Below are 19,296 nucleotides of genomic sequence, written 5' to 3'. Positions count from 1 at the left end.
GCACTTCTCATTCACTCGTAATGTTAAATTTCACGGAACGAATCTGCTGTTTGGGTAGAGGCTACGCGCTCGTGGGGCGGAGCCACGTAATGACGTCAGCGCTAAACTCCGCCCTACCCCTCCGGCGCTCCTAGCCCGGCGACCGGTCACTCGCGTCTCGCGCTCCATTCAGGCTTGATGGTGGGCGGTAGCTGGTAGTGGTAGCGGGCGCTGGTAGATGACATTAAGAGCAGATGGCGCTGGTGGCGGGGCTCGAGTGTGGCCGAGCGCAAGCCTCTGCCCGGGCCTGAATTGACCTTAGCATTACGAGTGAATGAGAAGTAGGGGAGAGTGGGGTAAGATGCCCAGGGTGGGAAAGACGCCCCACCCCCTCTAGCGGCGAAACAAAGAATCGGACCTGGAAATTAATGTTCTTAGCGTAAAGCGGAAGCCTGCCTTGTTAACTGCACAAAAAATCGCGAAGCTCAGTTGGGCAACGGCAGGCTGGTGATTGCATGTTTTTTATTTGCTGCTTTCAAAAAATATTTTGGTGTCAGAACATTGTAAATATCAAAGAAGGTAAATAATTTTTGCGTCCCTTGCTATAGTCGTGATACATTAGCATGCGTGTACTGTGTCCCAAACAGTTTGTTTCAGGGTGTAGTTTTATGGCTAACAAATTGTACTGATTTAATGTTACTTCGGTACCTTGGGGTAAGATGCCCCCTGTCCTGATGGGGAAAGACGCCCCCCTAAATCCGTAGGCTGGCCTTCAAGGAACCCGTCAAATAAGATATTACATACTTGTGATGAGAGCCAAAGCCGATCTGGGACTATTGAGAGTCCAGTACGGTCGGGTGCTCCCCATGCCGGTCTCTCGGCCCACATCGCGACTTTTTGGGCGGCATCTGACTCTGAGAGCCCTCACGACGGCCTCTGTGGGCCCCATTATTGGCTCCAGGGCCCCTCACGACATCCTTTGAGGGCTCCCACGCTGGCCCCACGGGCCGCGCTGGCATCGGAGGTCCCCACGATGGGCTCGAGGGCCCTCAAGCATCATGAAGACCTATAAGAGCCCCACAGTGGTCTCCGAACGCCACCACGGAGGCTTGTTTGGCCGCGCTGGACTATGATGGCCCTAACGATGACCTCTGAAGCCCCTTACGACTACTTTTGAGGGCCCTTATGATGACGTTTGGTGTCTACTGCAGGCTCGAAGGGACTACTGATTCGTTCAGGCGATTCACGTGCCCATTTATGTCACTTATAGTGCAGGGGGCATCTTTCCCAACGTCAGGGGGCGTCTTTCCCACCCTGTGGGGTAAGATGCCCCCTTTCACTTCTTCAGGAAAATGCTTAATTGCAAAAAAAGTTATAATATTTCAGGCACGAAAGTGTGATATTTTTGGAGAAAAATGATGTCAGCTTCCGTTGAAACTCCAAGTTTTTGCTTTCCCATCGTCATTTTCGAATAATATATGACATAGCAAAACCCTGGGCATCTTTCCCCACTCTCCCCTACCTTTCATAATCGTTTGGCGTCAAAATACCTTAGTAATAAAAGTTTCGGCAGGTTCTGAAACACACATTGCCAGAATATTGTCAACGAGAGTTGACGCATTTAAAAATTATCGCAAAAAAGTGGGGTCTCAAGGGGTTTGACGTCCATAGTAGACAACTGACGCCTTATCGCTGATTTTCGACAAAATGCGTTTTACTCGGTGTTATAGCGCTTTCCCTAGAAACGGTGAACGGTGAAACATTTTATCTTTGACCTGACCTGTGACGTCATCGGTGACCCCGAGGTCAATGAAATTTGGTTTCCTTCGACAAATTTGACAGGGCTATCGAACGCCGTTTGAATTTTCCTGATCCATCCAGTAGTTGCGGAGATACGGGGGGGGGGAAATGCCCCCCCCCCCCACCGCGCGGAAGGTGGCCGGGAGGCCCACCGCCTGCCGGGTTAAGGTCGCCGTCCACTGGTTAGGCGTGCATATTTACGCGCTGAATTTAACATTGGAGCCTATGGGCTGTGCACCGACTGCGCTTCAGCGGCCTGCGCCGAACGCGCGATGAAGCGCAGTCGGCGCGCAGCTCATAGACTCCAATGTTAAATTCAGCGCGTAAAGATTCGCGCCTAACCAGTGGACGGCCGCCTTTACGCAGGAATTTAGTGCCTTACGAAAGAATGCCAAGAATGCAGCCACCTGTCACAGAGGCCAGCGTCAGCTTATCAGCATGCAGTTGGTTTTGAACTACGCAATACCGGGTCATTCAGAATAAAGGCGCACATTTGTTTTCTTCATAGAAGTGCAACAGCAAAAATACTGCATGCGCACGTGCTTATTTTTTACTTATCAATAAATGCTATTTTGTTTTGACTGGTCAGTGAAAAGTGTTGAAGATGCTGCCATTCCTGCCATTCACACCAGACCAAAGAACACAACTCGTCAAATTCTACCTGGAAACAAAATCAGTCGTTCTCACCCAGCGCAAATGGAAGAAGTGTTTCCAGGCAAGAAAAGCACCCTCTCGGAAGGCCATCCTGAGCCTGACCGAGAAGTTCTTGGCAACTGGGAGCCTAGAAAACAACAAAAAGGGCAGATGCGGGGCTAAGCGCACCAAACGGACCCCAGCAACCGCCCAAAAGGCACGACAAATTTTGACATCAGCCCCCAAAACGTCCCTAAAGCAGCTCAGCCAACAGCTGCGTTGTAGCTACAGCACCGCACAACGAATTGCGCGCACTGACTTGAAGTTGCGTCCGTACAAGATAAGTATCCATCAGAAACTTCGTGACTGTGATGAAAAAAGTCGCAAACGGTACTGTGCTTGGTTTAGCAGGAAATGCCACACTTCAAGTCGGTTCATCGAGAACATCTGGTTTTCAGATGAAGCGCACTTCCATTTGGACGGGCGTGTTAACAGCCAAAATTACCGCTACTGGGGTACTGAAGCACCAAGTGAGGTAGCAGAGAGGCCGCTGCACAGTAAGAAATGCACGGCTTGGTGCGCGATCAGTGCACAGGGCATTTCCGGCCCCATTTGGGTGGAAGATAGCGATGGTAACGCCACAACAGTCAACGCGGCGAGGTACCGCAAGATCCTGCAAAGATTTTGGAATGGTCTGCGCACTCGCTATCGCCACGCACAGGACCGGCTGAATGTACAGTGGTTCCAGCAAGATGGTGCGCCACCACACCGTGCAGCAGAGACCAAGGCCTGGCTCCAGGACCATTTCCAGGACCGCCTGATTGCAAAGGGGGTCGGCATCGAGTGGCCCCCTCACTCTCCGGATTTAACGCCACCGGATTTTTTTCTTTGGGGTCATCTGAAGTCGGAAGTTTACAAAAATGGACCCAAGACCATCGTCGAACTCAAGAAAGCCGTGGAACAAGCGGTGAGACGAATCCCTGTCGCAACATGCCGCGCCGTAATGGAAAGCGCTCGTAAAAGAGCTGAGCTGTGCCTTCGCGAAAACGGTGGTCACCTGGAACAAGTACTATAGATGGTCAGCTGTAGTTCTCTGACGTCAGCCGCTGATATCCAGCAAAATAGCATCGGTTTGCGAATGTTTTGGTGCCTGTCTTACCAGTATGCGATAAAAAATACAGGCTTGAGACAAAAAACAAATGTGTTCCTTTATTCTGAATGACCCTGTATGATTGGTCAACGCGTACTACAAAACGTCAGCAGCAGGTGGTGGCGTTAACACAGGCATAACATGGCTGGAAAATAATGTCAGGTAAAGTGTACATACCTACATATATCAGGGCACTGAAATGTCCACTCCTTGGAACCCTGACTACTGGATTTGTGATGATTGATGAATATCGTTGGCGGTGTTTCTGCATTTCAGAGATCGTCCGTCTGCAATGTCTCTGTTTACGTACGGCGACTTTTGCTGCGAGGCGCCGCTGGCGGTCTCGTCTCCGCGCGGCTCCACGGAGGACCTGCGCTCGATGCGCTGGCTGCTGACGGCCTGGCCGCCGGAGGCAGCCGCCGCGCCGCCGGCCGCCTCCGAGCGGCACCGGCTCAACGACACCATCCTGTCGGCCAGCTCCGAGGACGGCGACACGGACGGACCAGAGCGCTGCCGACCGACGCCGCCCACAGCACCGCCCAGAGCTGCCTCACCGGCACAGCCTCCTCCGGCGCTGGCGGCCTTGTCGGCTCAGCTGCTATCGCGTCCATACTCAAAACTGGCGCCTGAGCCTCGCCCACAGCAGCCTCGCCCACAGCAGCCTCGCCCAGAGCAGCCTCGCCCAGAGCAGCTGGCGCCTGAGCCTGGCCCGCAGCAGCTGGCGCCTGAGCCTGGCCCGCAGCAGCTGGCGCCTGAGCCTGGCCCGCAGCAGCTGGCGCCTGAGCCTGGCCCGCAGCAGCTGGCGCCTGAGCCTCGCCCGCAGCAGCTGGCGTCTCAGCATCGCCCACTGCCACCTCGCCCGCAGCAGCTGGCGCCTGAGCCTCGCCCGCAGCCACCTCGCCCACAGCAGCTGCCACCTCAGCCTGGCCGTCCGGTGCCGCGGTCAGTGACAGGTGGACAGAGGCGGGCTCCGTCTCCGCTGCCGGCGCCGCCCCGGCCCGACTTCGTCAACAGCCTGATCACAGTGAGCGCCGAGACGCTGCGGCGCGTGTGCGGCGCCGGCGGCCGGCCGTGGCGCGCGCTGCCGCCCGTGGCCGTGCCGCTCACTGAGCAGCTGACGGCGTGTCGCGCCGTGGTGCCGCTGCGCCGGCTGGGCCCCGGCGAGCTGGGCCGCTGGCTGGCGCCCGGCCGCGCCGGCCGCCGGCCGACCCGCTCCGTCTCCGAGTCGCTGTCGACTCCGGCGCGCGCCCCGATTGTCCGCGCTCGCTCCTGGACCGAGGCCGAGCTGACGAGCGGCGCCGCTGCCTGCCAGTCTGTATGGCCGCCGGCCGCCGGTCGCGCGCTCGACTCTGCGCGCGGTGGCTGTGTCAGCGGGCCGCCGGCCGCCAGGAGCGGCACGGCCGAGCGGGCCGACAGCCGCCGTCTGTGGCCGGTGGTGGTGAGTCGCCGGGCGGCCGAGGAGGCGGCCAGGGCCGTCCTGGGACCGAGCAGGCGCCGCCGCCACCACAGCAGAGACAGGCAGTCGACCGGCCGGCACGGCCGCTGTGAGGCGCCGGCCGACGGCGGCGCTGGAGATCACCGGCTGTTACCGTCAGCGCCACAGAACAAAGCCGCGGCCGAGCGGGAGGCCACTAGTCCCTTGAAGAAGAGGCCCAGAAAGCATGACGGCTCTACGTGTCATCATGACTATAAGTTGGCCACCGTGCAGGTGTCGGCAGGACCAGCAGTGCAGCGTGAGGAGGCGAAGACCATGGAAAAGCCGGAGCCGTCGGATAGACGCCGGACTGAGGTGGCGAGGGACTCAGTTTCGGCGTCTGCCAAAGCAGCCAAGGAGCCGGACACAACGCGAACAAAGATCAGAGACATCAAAACGAAAAGTGCAGCAGCAACAAAAGACAAGGACGAGCATGCTAAAACGAAGAGATCCAAATCATTGGATTTGAAAGAGGAGGATGATAAAGCCAAAGGATTCGCTGCCATGGACAGACACCTCAAACACTCGGAAGGGAAAGGAGCGGCAGCAGCTGAGGATAAGCCGGCGGGAGCTGTGAAGGCGAAGGAAGCCAAACGGTGTACCAAGCCCAGGACCCCGATCTCCCTGTTTTACCCGCCTGACCAACTGATTCCCACACCAGCCAGGCTGTGCGCGGAGCCGGCAGCGTGCCAGCCTCTCTCCAGGTCGGTGTCGGCGCCCGGTACGGCAGGCCGGGCGCAGCTGCCGGCGGCGGCCGGCACCGGCCCCACCAGCTGCTCCGCCCGAGACGCGCAGCGCCGGCACAGCTCACCGGCGCGGCCGCAGCAGCGCGCCGGTCACGTGACCAGCCGGCCCGCGGAGCCGGACTCGACGCGCCAGGCAGGACCGACGGAGCGGGACCCGACGCGCGAGGCAGGACCGACGGAGCGGGACTCGACGCACCAGGCAGGACTGACGGAGCCGGACCCGACGCGCCAGGCCCGGCCGCTCACTCCGAATCGCAAGGAGACCGCCAATCAGGAGGCGACAAACAGGTAAGTGAATGAATGAGGCTTTTCAGCCTGTCCGATATTCCTGATGTCTTGTTCACGCGTCAAGGTGATGCTTGTTTGGTCATCTGCAGCTTAGTCGACATTTAAAACAGGACACACGGTAGCGGGTGCTCACTGCTCACATAGACACGGCACACTGCTGCCTCCTCAGGCTTACACTCTCTTATGGTATAATCTACTCTTGCGTTTTGTGACCGTTGACGCGATAGGCCTTTTTCTTATTTTTGACAACCTGCGGTTCATCCATACAGTTTTCTTCCGCAATGGACCGCCCGGGACGGTGCAGCCGACCCAGCAGTCAGCGAGCGGCGCCCGGCGCCCGTACTGCCAGCGGTGCGCTCCGGCGCCAGCCCGGCTCCGGCTGTGACCGGCGCCGGGGCCGCCGTGCCCACCTCGGCGGCGGCGGCGGCGGCGGCGGCGCACCCGGAGCGGCCGGCCGCCTCCTCCAGCGGCGGCCTTCCCCCCGGCACCTCTCCGGCCGCTCCTCCAGCTCACCCCCGGGACCCGGACCGTGCTCTGGCCCCTCTCCCGGCTCCAGCGTCCGCCCATGCTCCGAACATCGCGGCGGCGGCCGCGCCGCCCCCGTCGGCCGTCCTGGCGCCGCTCACCGGCGCTGCCGGGCCGCGGACGCCGGTATACGCCGGCCGCCGCGCCCGCCGCCGGCCGCCGGCACCGACAGCGCCGTCGGACGCCGAGCGGGCGGCGGCGGCACGACGCGCGGCGCGGCGGCCCATCACGGCGCCGGGCGCGCCGCCGCCGCCGCCGCCCGCGGCCGTCTTCCCCGGCCGGCCGCACGAGTCGAGCGACTCTGATGACTCACTGGACCTGAGCGCCGAGATCCGGGCGCTGCAGGACAAGTACCGCAGCTCCTCCGATGACGAGGCAGCCGACTCGGACGGCGCGCCGAGCCGTCGGCTGCGCGGCGGCGCGGCACCGGCCGCCGGCTCGTCGCGCCAGCTGCGCGCACCCGCCGGCACAGCCGACGACAGCGGCGACTCCTGGTCCACGCCGGCGCACAGCGGCGACGACGAGCTCTCCATCTTCGTGGCCGAGTCCGACATGGAATGGTGGGTGCCGACCAATGTCCGAGCGCCGACTCGGCTCCTAACAGACCTGTTTTTAGGCATGGTCATTAATTTGGAACAAATTAAATTTGCGAGATTAGAAAGTGTTTCGTACTTTCATAATTGGCTCGAGATATAAAGCGATTGCATTTTTTGTTTGGGGGAGGGGAGGGGGCGTTATGAATTAATGTAATCATTCAATTATATTTAAATACTCATGTGTCTTGTGAAGAAAATGGCCGTCGCAGCCAGTCGGTCACTGTCAGCTGGCTGCTGTCCCCGCTGACTGCTGGGACGTCTCTGACCGGGCCGGGCGCGCCGTCTCAGGGAGGACCCTGGGCCGTCAGCGTGTGCCCAGAGAACGCCGGGAACATCGTCTGGGCTGGCAGCGAACCGCTCGCCGTACACGGCGCCGCCCCGCTGGCCGCCCAGCCAGCCGGCTGCCCCGAGTGCCGCTCAGAGACTGGGCATCGCGCGCCTCGAGCGGCCGCCGCGCGCCGCGCAGCGCTGGCCGCCGGCCGCTCAGGCGGCAGGCTGGCCCGGGCCGCTGCAGACGCCCGGCCACGAGCCTGCGTCGGCACCGGCCCACCAGCGCTCCGAGCGGCGGCGGCCGCCGTGGGGTGAGCTGCCGGCGGCGCCGCGCCAGCACAGGGGCCCGCTGCTGCCGCGGCCGCCGCCGCCGGTCGCGCTGCGTGCTCGGCCCGGCGTCGGACGGGTGCCCATGGAGCTGCCGATGCCGCAGTTCGGGCCGAAGCCGCAGTCGCAGCCGGACCGTTTACCGCCAGCAGACGGCGATCCTGGTGACCAGGACACGGATCAGCCGCTGCCGCCGCCGGCCGCCGCCGCCGCACCGGTCAGTGCTGCACTCGGAACGGGGGGGGGGGGGGGGGAGAGGTGACTGGTGTGTAGCTCTTCTGTAACTGAACTTGTGCTTTTTATAAATCCAGTCAAACTTTAGTCTAGCATTCAATAATACAATTCCGAACGCATTTTCGCTTTCGGCGTATGTGAAGTTATTTTCCACGCTGCATTGGTTTGCATTGGCGGCTGTTGGTGGCGGTGCTGACTGCTGGGTGTGGCCCACAGTGCGGTGACTCGGTCCCGCCGCCGATGGCCAGCGCTGAGCTCGAGGAGGGCGAGATTCCGCCCGACTGCCAGTCACAGGACGACAGTCCGCCCGACGAGCACGCGCCGGCCGCCGAGTCGGGTAGGTACTAACTACTAACCGGCCAGCGGCGGCTCAGTCGGCATCAATACAGGCGACTGATGCCGCCGAATCGGGCTGAACCTGGACTTGGCCTTCTGAAATCCACAAATCTACTAAATTAAACATAAACTTCTTAGATGATGGCAATAACTATTAGCGAAATGAAAAGGGTAATTCCCTTTGGTTGTGCATTGTAATGTAGGTAAAACTGGATGTAAAAATAATGTTAACTAACGTTACATTGATACTTGGCACGCGGCGCGCCGACCCTGCGCAGTGGGCAGTCCAGTGTTCGGGCCCTGCCGAGTGACTACTCCCTCTGTCGCCGAGTGGCTCCCCTCCCCCGCCGAGTGACTCCTCTCCCCGCCGAGTGACTGCTCCCCCGCCGCCGTCAGCCGGCCTGCCGCCGCCGCTGCTGAAGGCTGAGCCGCCGTCGGCCGAGGTGGCCGAGCTGCTGGCCGGCTACCGCCACCTCGACTCGCCGGACTACTGCGCCGCCTTCCTGCGACTGAGACCGTGCCGCTGCCCGGCCGACAGCGGCACGCACCAGGTGACGCGCCGCCCCCCCCCTCCCGTGCCCCCGGGCTTGTGTGTGTGTGAGGGGAGGGGTGCACTGGGACTGGGCGTATGGGCGCTGAGCAGCCCGGCCCCAGCGGCGTCGGTTTGGCTCGCTTGGTGCTGGTGGGTGTGACTTTTGCCGATTGCTGAATGCCATTGCCTGACTTTTCCCGATGGGCTGTTCCATTTCCTGTAACTGTGCTCTGCTGCCGTTGCCTTGTTCAGGCCCTGGTGCGGCTCTGATCTCAGTGGTCTTTGTCACGCGCTCGGGGTGACCTTGCCTGCGCCTGCTCAGCCTGTGTCTGTTGGTTGCGGTCCGCCTGTGCACGTGTGTGTGTGTGTGTGCTGAGGCGCGGCGCTGACGGGCCGCTGCTGCAGCTGCCGGCTCCGGGCGTGCTGCGCACCCGACTGCGGCGGCTGGCGGCTGACGGCGAGCACCCAGCGGCGCTGCAGCTGGTCCGGGCCGCCTGCGAGCGGTCCATGCACGAGCCCGGGCCGCTGCTCAGCCCCGGTCAGTGAGACGGCGGCGCCGCCTGCCGGCACCGCGAGCTGCAGCACCGCTACACTGCACCGCAACACTGCGAGCTGCAACACCGCTACACCGCGAGCTGCAGCACCGCCCGGCACCACTGCACCGCGAGCTGCAGCACCGCTACACTGCACCACTGCACCGCGAGCTGCAACACCGCTACACTGCACCGCTACACCGCGAGCTGCAGCACCGCCCGGCACCGCTACACTGCGAGCTGCAACACCGCTACACTGCACCTCTACAACACCGCCCGGCACCGCTACACTGCAACACTGCTCCGTGTCACCGCTTCGTAATTTTACTCCGTAACACTGCTCCGTAACGCTGCTCCGTAACATTTTCCCGTAACACTGCCCCGTAACACTGCCTCGTAAGACCGCCCCGTAACACCTGCTCCGTAGCCTCGTAACACTATCCGGCATTACTGCACCGTAAGACTGCCCGGCAGCACTGCCTCGTAAGAGTGCCCCGTAACTCTGCCAGCTGTCACGTAACAGTGCTCCGTAACACTGTCAGTTGTCACGTACCACTGCCAGGTATTGATACACTGTAACACTGCCACGTAACGATGCCTCTCATCATTTCTGTCCTTGGTATCAGCAGTAAGTCAGCTCTGAAGTCGGTCACCATTTTTTATTTTGGATATTCCGATAGTTTGGTAATGCTTGGTAAAATAGTTCCTTTCACCTGCCTGCTTTGTCATTGTAAAAGCGTTGCCTGGCGGTGCTCTTTCCGGGTTGACGCTTAAACGGTTAATGAGAGCGTTGCATGGCGTTGAAGATTGTAAGTGTGTTGACGTTGCACTGAAATGTCCACGCTGTGGGATGATGCAGATTGTCACCGTTGACTGTCTGTCCTTCACAGACAGAGTGGCCTCGCCGTATGTACGGCGTGGTGGTGCAGCTGTCTGACCGTGTCCTGTATGTACACAGGGTGCCTGGCCTCGCTGTACGACGTGGTGGTGCAGCTGTCTGACCGTGTCCTGTATGTACACAGGGTGCCTGGCCTCGCTGTACGACGTGGTGGTGCAGCTGTCTGACCGTGTCCTGTATGTACACAGGGTGCCTGGCCTCGCTGTACGACGCGGTGGTGCAGCTGTCTGACCGTGTCCTGTATGTACACAGGGTGCCTGGCCTCGCTGTACGACGTGGTGGTGCAGCTGTCTGACCGTGTCCTGTATGTACACAGGGTGCCTGGCCTCGCTGTACGACGCGGTGGTGCAGCTGTCTGACCGTGTCCTGTATGTACACAGGGTGCCTGGCCTCGCCGTATGTACGGCGTGGTGGTGCAGCTGTCTGACCGTGTCCTGTATGTACACAGGGTGCCTGGCCTCGCTGTACGACGTGGTGGTGCAGCTGTCTGACCGTGTCCTGTATGTACACAGGGTGCCTGGCCTCGCTGTACGGTGCGGTGGTGCAGCTGTCTGACCGTGTCCTGTATGTACACAGGGTGCCTGGCCTCGCCGTATGTACGGCGCGGTGGTGCAGCTGTCTGACCGTGTCCTGTATGTACACAGGGTGCCTGGCCTCGCTGTACGACGCGGTGGTGCAGCTGTCTGACCGTGTCCTGTATGTACACAGGGTGCCTGGCCTCGCCGTATGTACGGTACGACATGGTGGTGCAGCTGTCTGACCGTGTCCTGTATGTACACAGGGTGCCTGGCCTCGCTGTACGACGTGGTGGTGCAGCTGTCTGACCGTGTCCTGTATGTACGCAGGGTGCCTGGCCTCGCTGTACGACGTGGTGGTGCAGCTGTCTGACCGTGTCCTGTATGTACACAGGGTGCCTGGCCTCGCTGTACGTTGCAGTGGTGCAGCTGTCTGACCGTGTCCTGTATGTACACAGGGTGCCTGGCCTCGCCATATGTACGACGTGGTGGTGCAGCTGTCTGACCGTGTCCTGTATGTACACAGGGTGCCTGGCCTCGCTGTACGACGCGGTGGTGCAGCTGTCTGACCGTGTCCTGTATGCACACAGGGTGCCTGGCCTCGCTGTACGACGTGGTGGTGCAGCTGTCTGACCGTGTCCTGTATGTACACAGGGTGCCTGGCCTCGCTGTACGACGTGGTGGTGCAGCTGTCTGACCGTGTCCTGTATGTACACAGGGTGCCTGGCCTCGCTGTACGACGTGGTGGTGCAGCTGTCTGACCGTGTCCTGTATGTACACAGGGTGCCTGGCCTCGCCATATGTACGACGTGGTGGTGCAGCTGTCTGACCGTGTCCTGTATGTACACAGGGTGCCTGGCCTCGCTGTACGACGTGGTGGTGCAGCTGTCTGACCGTGTCCTGTATGTACACAGGGTGCCTGGCCTCGCTGTACGGCGCGGCGGTGCAGCTGTCTGACCGTGTCCTGTATGCACACAGGGTGCCTGGCCTCGCTGTACGGTGCGGTGGTGCAGCTGTCTGACCGTGTCCTGTATGTGCACAGGGTGCCTGGCCTCGCTGTACGACGTGGTGGTGCAGCTGTCTGACCGTGTCCTGTATGTACACAGGGTGCCTGGCCTCGCTGTACGTTGCAGTGGTGCAGCTGTCTGACCGTGTCCTGTATGTACACAGGGTGCCTGGCCTCGCTGTACGACGTGGTGGTGCAGCTGTCTGACCGTGTCCTGTATGTACACAGGGTGCCTGGCCTCGCTGTACGGCGCGGTGGTGCAGCTGTCTGACCGTGTCCTGTATGCACACAGGGTGCCTGGCCTCGCTGTACGACGTGGTGGTGCAGCTGTCTGACCGTGTCCTGTATGTACACAGGGTGCCTGGCCTCGCTGTACGGCGCGGTGGTGCAGCTGTCTGACCGTGTCCTGTATGTACACAGGGTGCCTGGCCTCGCTGTACGGCGCGGTGGTGCAGCTGTCTGACCGTGTCCTGTATGCACACAGGGTGCCTGGCCTCGCCGTATGTACGGCGCGGCGGTGCAGCTGTCTGACCGTGTCCTGTATGTACACAGGGTGCCTGGCCTCGCTGTACGACGCGGTGGTGCAGCTGTCTGACCGTGTCCTGTATGTACACAGGGTGCCTGGCCTCGCTGTACGGCGCGGTGGTGCAGCTGTCTGACCGTGTCCTGTATGCACACAGGGTGCCTGGCCTCGCCGTATGTACGGCGCGGCGGTGCAGCTGTCTGACCGTGTCCTGTATGTACACAGGGTGCCTGGCCTCGCTGTACGACGCGGTGGTGCAGCTGTCTGACCGTGTCCTGTATGTACACAGGGTGCCTGGCCTCGCTGTACGGCGTGGTGGTGCAGCTGTCTGACCGTGTCCTGTATGTACACAGGGTGCCTGGCCTCGCTGTACGGCGCGGCGGTGCAGCTGTCTGACCGTGTCCTGTATGCACACAGGGTGCCTGGCCTCGCTGTACGACGTGGTGGTGCAGCTGTCTGACCGTGTCCTGTATGTACACAGGGTGCCTGGCCTCGCTGTACGACGCGGTGGTGCAGCTGTCTGACCGTGTCCTGTATGCACACAGGGTGCCTGGCCTCGCTGTACGACGTGGTGGTGCAGCTGTCTGACCGTGTCCTGTATGTACACAGGGTGCCTGGCCTCGCTGTACGACGTGGTGGTGCAGCTGTCTGACCGTGTCCTGTATGTACACAGGGTGCCTGGCCTCGCTGTACGACGTGGTGGTGCAGCTGTCTGACCGTGTCCTGTATGTACACAGGGTGCCTGGCCTCGCTGTACGACGTGGTGGTGCAGCTGTCTGACCGTGTCCTGTATGTACACAGGGTGCCTGGCCTCGCCGTATGTACGGCGCGGTGGTGCAGCTGTCTGACCGTGTCCTGTATGTACACAGGGTGCCTGGCCTCGCTGTACGACGTGGTGGTGCAGCTGTCTGACCGTGTCCTGTATGTACACAGGGTGCCTGGCCTCGCTGTACGACGCGGTGGTGCAGCTGTCTGACCGTGTCCTGTATGCACACAGGGTGCCTGGCCTCGCTGTACGACGTGGTGGTGCAGCTGTCTGACCGTGTCCTGTATGTACACAGGGTGCCTGGCCTCGCTGTACGACGTGGTGGTGCAGCTGTCTGACCGTGTCCTGTATGTACACAGGGTGCCTGGCCTCGCTGTACGACGTGGTGGTGCAGCTGTCTGACCGTGTCCTGTATGTACACAGGGTGCCTGGCCTCGCTGTACGGCGCGGTGGTGCAGCTGTCTGACCGTGTCCTGTATGTACACAGGGTGCCTGGCCTCGCTGTACGACGCGGTGGTGCAGCTGTCTGACCGTGTCCTGTATGTACACAGGGTGCCTGGCCTCGCTGTACGACGTAGTGGTGCAGCTGTCTGACCGTGTCCTGTATGTACACAGGGTGCCTGGCCTCGCTGTACGACGTGGTGGTGCAGCTGTCTGACCGTGTCCTGTATGTACACAGGGTGCCTGGCCTCGCTGTACGACGTGGTGGTGCAGCTGTCTGACCGTGTCCTGTATGTACACAGGGTGCCTGGCCTCGCTGTACGGTGCGGTGGTGCAGCTGTCTGACCGTGTCCTGTATGTACACAGGGTGCCTGGCCTCGCCATATGTACGACGCGGTGGTGCAGCTGTCTGACCGTGTCCTGTATGCACACAGGGTGCCTGGCCTCGCTGTACGACGTGGTGGTGCAGCTGTCTGACCGTGTCCTGTATGTACACAGGGTGCCTGGCCTCGCTGTACGACGCGGTGGTGCAGCTGTCTGACCGTGTCCTGTATGTACACAGGGTGCCTGGCCTCGCTGTATGACGCGGTGGTGCAGCTGTCTGACCGTTTCCTGTATGTACACAGGGTGCCTGGCCTCGCTGTACGGCGTGGTGGTGCAGCTGTCTGACCGTGTCCTGTATGTGCACAGGGTGCCTGGCCTCGCTGTACGGCGCGGTGGTGCAGCTGTCTGACCGTGTCCTGTATGCACACAGGGTGCCTGGCCTCGCTGTACGACGTGGTGGTGCAGCTGTCTGACCGTGTCCTGTATGTACACAGGGTGCCTGGCCTCGCTGTACGGTGCGGTGGTGCAGCTGTCTGACCGTGTCCTGTATGTACACAGGGTGCCTGGCCTCGCCATATGTACGACGTGGCGGTGCAGCTGTCTGACCGTGTCCTGTATGTACACAGGGTGCCTGGCCTCGCTGTACGGCGCGGCGGTGCAGCTGTCTGACCGTGTCCTGTATGTACACAGGGTGCCTGGCCTCGCTGTACGACGTGGTGGTGCAGCTGTCTGACCGTTTCCTGTATGTACACAGGGTGCCTGGCCTCGCTGTACGACGTGGTGGTGCAGCTGTCTGACCGTGTCCTGTATGTACACAGGGTGCCTGGCCTCGCTGTACGGCGTGGTGGTGCAGCTGTCTGACCGTGTCCTGTATGTACACAGGGTGCCTGGCCTCGCTGTACGACGTGGTGGTGCAGCTGTCTGACCGTGTCCTGTATGTACACAGGGTGCCTGGCCTCGCTGTACGACGTGGTGGTGCAGCTGTCTGACCGTGTCCTGTATGTACACAGGGTGCCTGGCCTCGCTGTACGGCGTGGTGGTGCAGCTGTCTGACCGTGTCCTGTATGTACACAGGGTGCCTGGCCTCGCTGTACGACGTGGTGGTGCAGCTGTCTGACCGTGTCCTGTATGTACACAGGGTGCCTGGCCTCGCCGTATGTACGGCGTGGTGGTGCAGCTGTCTGACCGTGTCCTGTATGTACACAGGGTGCCTGGCCTCGCTGTATGTACGGTGCGGTGGTGCAGCTGTCTGACCGTGTCCTGTATGTACACAGGGTGCCTGGCCTCGCCGTATGTACGGCGTGGTGGTGCAGCTGTCTGACCGTGTCCTGTATGTACACAGGGTGCCTGGCCTCGCTGTACGACGTGGTGGTGCAGCTGTCTGACCGTGTCCTGTATGTACACAGGGTGCCTGGCCTCGCTGTACGACGTGGTGGTGCAGCTGTCTGACCGTGTCCTGTATGTACACAGGGTGCCTGGCCTCGCTGTACGGCGCGGTGGTGCAGCTGTCTGACCGTGTCCTGTATGTACACAGGGTGCCTGGCCTCGCTGTACGGCGCGGTGGTGCAGCTGTCTGACCGTGTCCTGTATGTACACAGGGTGCCTGGCCTCGCTGTACGACGTGGTGGTGCAGCTGTCTGACCGTGTCCTGTATGCACACAGGGTGCCTGGCCTCGCTGTACGACGTGGTGGTGCAGCTGTCTGACCGTGTCGCTGTATGTACACAGGGTGCCTGGCCTCGCTGTACGACGTGGTGGTGCAGCTGTCTGACCGTGTCCTGTATGTACACAGGGTGCCTGGCCTCGCTGTACGACGTGGTGGTGCAGCTGTCTGACCGTGTCCTGTATGTACACAGGGTGCCTGGCCTCGCTGTACGACGTGGTGGTGCAGCTGTCTGACCGTGTCCTGTATGTGCACAGGGTGCCTGGCCTCGCTGTACGACGTGGTGGTGCAGCTGTCTGACCGTGTCCTGTATGTACACAGGGTGCCTGGCCTCGCTGTACGACGTGGTGGTGCAGCTGTCTGACCGTGTCCTGTATGTACACAGGGTGCCTGGCCTCGCTGTACGACGCGGTGGTGCAGCTGTCTGACCGTGTCCTGTATGTACACAGGGTGCCTGGCCTCGCTGTACGACGTGGTGGTGCAGCTGTCTGACCGTGTCCTGTATGTACACAGGGTGCCTGGCCTCGCTGTACGACGCGGTGGTGCAGCTGTCTGACCGTGTCCTGTATGTACACAGGGTGCCTGGCCTCGCTGTACGACATGGTGGTGCAGCTGTCTGACCGTGTCCTGTATGTACACAGGGTGCCTGGCCTCGCTGTACGACGTGGTGGTGCAGCTGTCTGACCGTGTCCTGTATGTACACAGGGTGCCTGGCCTCGCTGTACGACGCGGTGGTGCAGCTGTCTGACCGTGTCCTGTATGTACACAGGGTGCCTGGCCTCGCTGTACGACGTGGTGGTGCAGCTGTCTGACCGTGTCCTGTATGTACACAGGGTGCCTGGCCTCGCTGTACGACGTGGTGGTGCAGCTGTCTGACCGTGTCCTGTATGTACACAGGGTGCCTGGCCTCGCTGTACGGCGTGGTGGTGCAGCTGTCTGACCGTGTCCTGTATGTACACAGGGTGCCTGGCCTCGCTGTACGACGTGGTGGTGCAGCTGTCTGACCGTGTCCTGTATGTACACAGGGTGCCTGGCCTCGCTGTACGGCGCGGTGGTGCAGCTGTCTGACCGTGTCCTGTATGTACACAGGGTGCCTGGCCTCGCCGTATGTACGGCGTGGTGGTGCAGCTGTCTGACCGTGTCCTGTATGTACACAGGGTGCCTGGCCTCGCTGTACGACGTGGTGGTGCAGCTGTCTGACCGTGTCCTGTATGTACACAGGGTGCCTGGCCTCGCTGTACGACGTGGTGGTGCAGCTGTCTGACCGTGTCCTGTATGTACACAGGGTGCCTGGCCTCGCTGTACGGTGCGGTGGTGCAGCTGTCTGACCGTGTCCTGTATGTACACAGGGTGCCTGGCCTCGCCGTATGTACGGCGCGGTGGTGCAGCTGTCTGACCGTGTCCTGTATGTACACAGGGTGCCTGGCCTCGCTGTACGACGTGGTGGTGCAGCTGTCTGACCGTGTCCTGTATGTACACAGGGTGCCTGGCCTCGCTGTACGGCGCGGTGGTGCAGCTGTCTGACCGTGTCCTGTATGTACACAGGGTGCCTGGCCTCGCCGTATGTACGGCGTGGTGGTGCAGCTGTCTGACCGTGTCCTGTATGTACACAGGGTGCCTGGCCTCGCTGTACGACGCGGCGGTGCAGCTGTCTGACCGTGTCCTGTATGTACACAGGGTGCCTGGCCTCGCTGTACGACGTGGTGGTGCAGCTGTCTGACCGTGTCCTGTATGTACACAGGGTGCCTGGCCTCGCTGTACGGCGCGGCGGTGCAGCTGTCTGACCGTGTCCTGTATGTACACAGGGTGCCTGGCCTCGCTGTACGACGCGGTGGTGCAGCTGTCTGACCGTGTCCTGTATGTACACAGGGTGCCTGGCCTCGCTGTACGACGTGGTGGTGCAGCTGTCTGACCGTGTCCTGTATGTACACAGGGTGCCTGGCCTCGCTGTACGACGCGGTGGTGCAGCTGTCTGACCGTGTCCTGTATGTACACAGGGTGCCTGGCCTCGCTGTACGACGTGGTGGTGCAGCTGTCTGACCGTGTCCTGTATGTACACAGGGTGCTTGGCCTCGCTGTACGACGCGGTGGTGCAGCTGTCTGACCGTGTCCTGTATGTACACAGGGTGCCTGGCCTCGCCGTATGTACGGCGTGGTGGTGCAGCTGTCTGACCGTGTCCTGTATGTACACAGGGTGCCTGGCCTCGCCGTATGTACGACGTGGTGGTGCAGCTGTCTGACCGTGTCCTGTATGTACACAGGGTGCCTGGCCTCGCCGTATGTACGGCGTGGTGGTGCAGCTGTCTGACCGTGTCCTGTATGTACACAGGGTGCCTGGCCTCGCTGTACGACGTGGTGGTGCAGGCGTGTGTGCTGGCCGGCGAGCCGGCCGCTGCTCTGCAGATGATCGCCGACCTGCGCTCGGTCGGCATACGCAGTTCAGAGCTGTTCCACAACATCATCAAGGCTCAGGTGAGCAGCGGGTCGCCAACCGGGGGCGGTCGGCCACCCGCGGGGCGCTCAGCTCCGGCCCCCGCTCTCTGTGGGTAGCTCGCGTGTTAACATAGGTGGGCACCGCAGGCTTTGACATTGTCGATTTCATGCTCGTTCATCTGCTGTTTCAAAATAAGTGGTCAGTTACTTGTCGAAGGTAAAAAAGCTGGCCCCAAACCGATCGGCTCCGAGGTCCCATGGAGCGAAATCTTATGCGATACCAAATGTGCTGACTGAATTTGATTGATGGTGTCCTTCGCGTTGTGTGTTTATAACAACGTTACAATTTGTGTTCTTCTGGAAAAATAAATGATACGTTTATGCATGTGACTGTAAAATGCCTCACTGGCGATACTGCTTGTAATTAACGAATTTCTGAGATCGGCAGTTATGCACCCAACTAAGCCCGCCGAGTCTGCGCGCCGCTCACTGCACCATGTCTGGGTGGGAACTGTCCGTACGGCAGGTCTGTCGCTGTGACGGTGTCCGTACGGCGGGTCTGTCTGGCTGTGACGGTGTCCGTACGGCGGGTCTGTCGCTGTGACGGTGTCCGTGCGGCGGCTCTGTCGCTGTGACGGTGTCATTACGGCGGCTCTCGCTGTGACGGTGTCCGTACGGCGGGTCTGTCGCTGTGACGGTGTCCGTACGGCGGGTCTGTCTGGCTGTGACGGTGTCCGTACGGCGGGTCTGTCTGGCTGTGACGGTGTCCGTACGGCGGGTCTGTCACTGTGACGGTGTCCGTACGGCGGGTCTGTCGCTGTGACGGTGTCCGTACGGCGGCTCTGTCGCTGTGATGGTGTCCGTACGGCGGGTCTGTCCGTCTGTGACGGTGTCCGTACGGCGGGTCTGTCACTGTGACGGTGTCCGTACGGCGGCTCTGTCGCTGCGACGGTGTCCGTACGGCGGGTCTGTCGCTGTGACGGTGTCCGTACGGCGGGTCTGTCGCTGTGACGGTGTCCGTACGGTGGGTCTGTCGCTGTGACGGTGTCCGTACGGCGGGTCTGACTTTCTGTGACGGTGTCCGTACGGCGGGTCTGTCGCTGTGACGGTGTCCGTACGGCGGGTCTGTCGCTGTGACGGTGTCCGTACGGCGGGTCTGCCGCTGTGAAGGTGTCCGTACGGCGGGTCTGCCGCTGTGACTGTGTCCATACGGCGGCTCTGTCTGGCTGTGACGGTGTCCGTACGGCGGGTCTGTCGCTGTGACGGTGTCCGTACGGCGGCTCTGCCGCTGTGACGGTGTCCGTA

At 61.3% G+C, this 19,296-nt stretch overlaps 1 protein-coding gene across 1 annotated transcript in view; it reads left to right on the top strand.

The window, feature by feature from the left end:
* LOC122378900 (serine/arginine repetitive matrix protein 2-like) overlaps nt 1-19,296 on the top strand; it is a 66,206-nt gene that overhangs the window by 46,337 nt on the left and 573 nt on the right. The window contains exons 3-11 of the mRNA XM_043360579.1: nt 3,839-6,070; nt 6,340-6,721; nt 6,941-7,155; nt 7,480-7,601; nt 7,941-8,005; nt 8,239-8,363; nt 8,897-8,909; nt 9,296-9,428; nt 17,888-18,030. Coding sequence (XP_043216514.1) covers nt 3,855-6,070; nt 6,340-6,721; nt 6,941-7,155; nt 7,480-7,601; nt 7,941-8,005; nt 8,239-8,363; nt 8,897-8,909; nt 9,296-9,428; nt 17,888-18,030 — 3,414 coding nt within the window. The 5' untranslated portion in view covers nt 3,839-3,854. The remainder of the gene's footprint in view (nt 1-3,838; nt 6,071-6,339; nt 6,722-6,940; nt 7,156-7,479; nt 7,602-7,940; nt 8,006-8,238; nt 8,364-8,896; nt 8,910-9,295; nt 9,429-17,887; nt 18,031-19,296) is intronic.

The sequence above is a fragment of the Amphibalanus amphitrite genome, unplaced genomic scaffold (assembly GCF_019059575.1).
Source record: "Amphibalanus amphitrite isolate SeventyFive unplaced genomic scaffold, NRLGWU_Aamphi_draft 000000F_arrow, whole genome shotgun sequence".
NCBI classification, from domain to species: Eukaryota; Metazoa; Arthropoda; class Thecostraca; order Balanomorpha; family Balanidae; genus Amphibalanus; species Amphibalanus amphitrite.
This window is presented reverse-complemented; position numbering and strand designations above follow the sequence as displayed.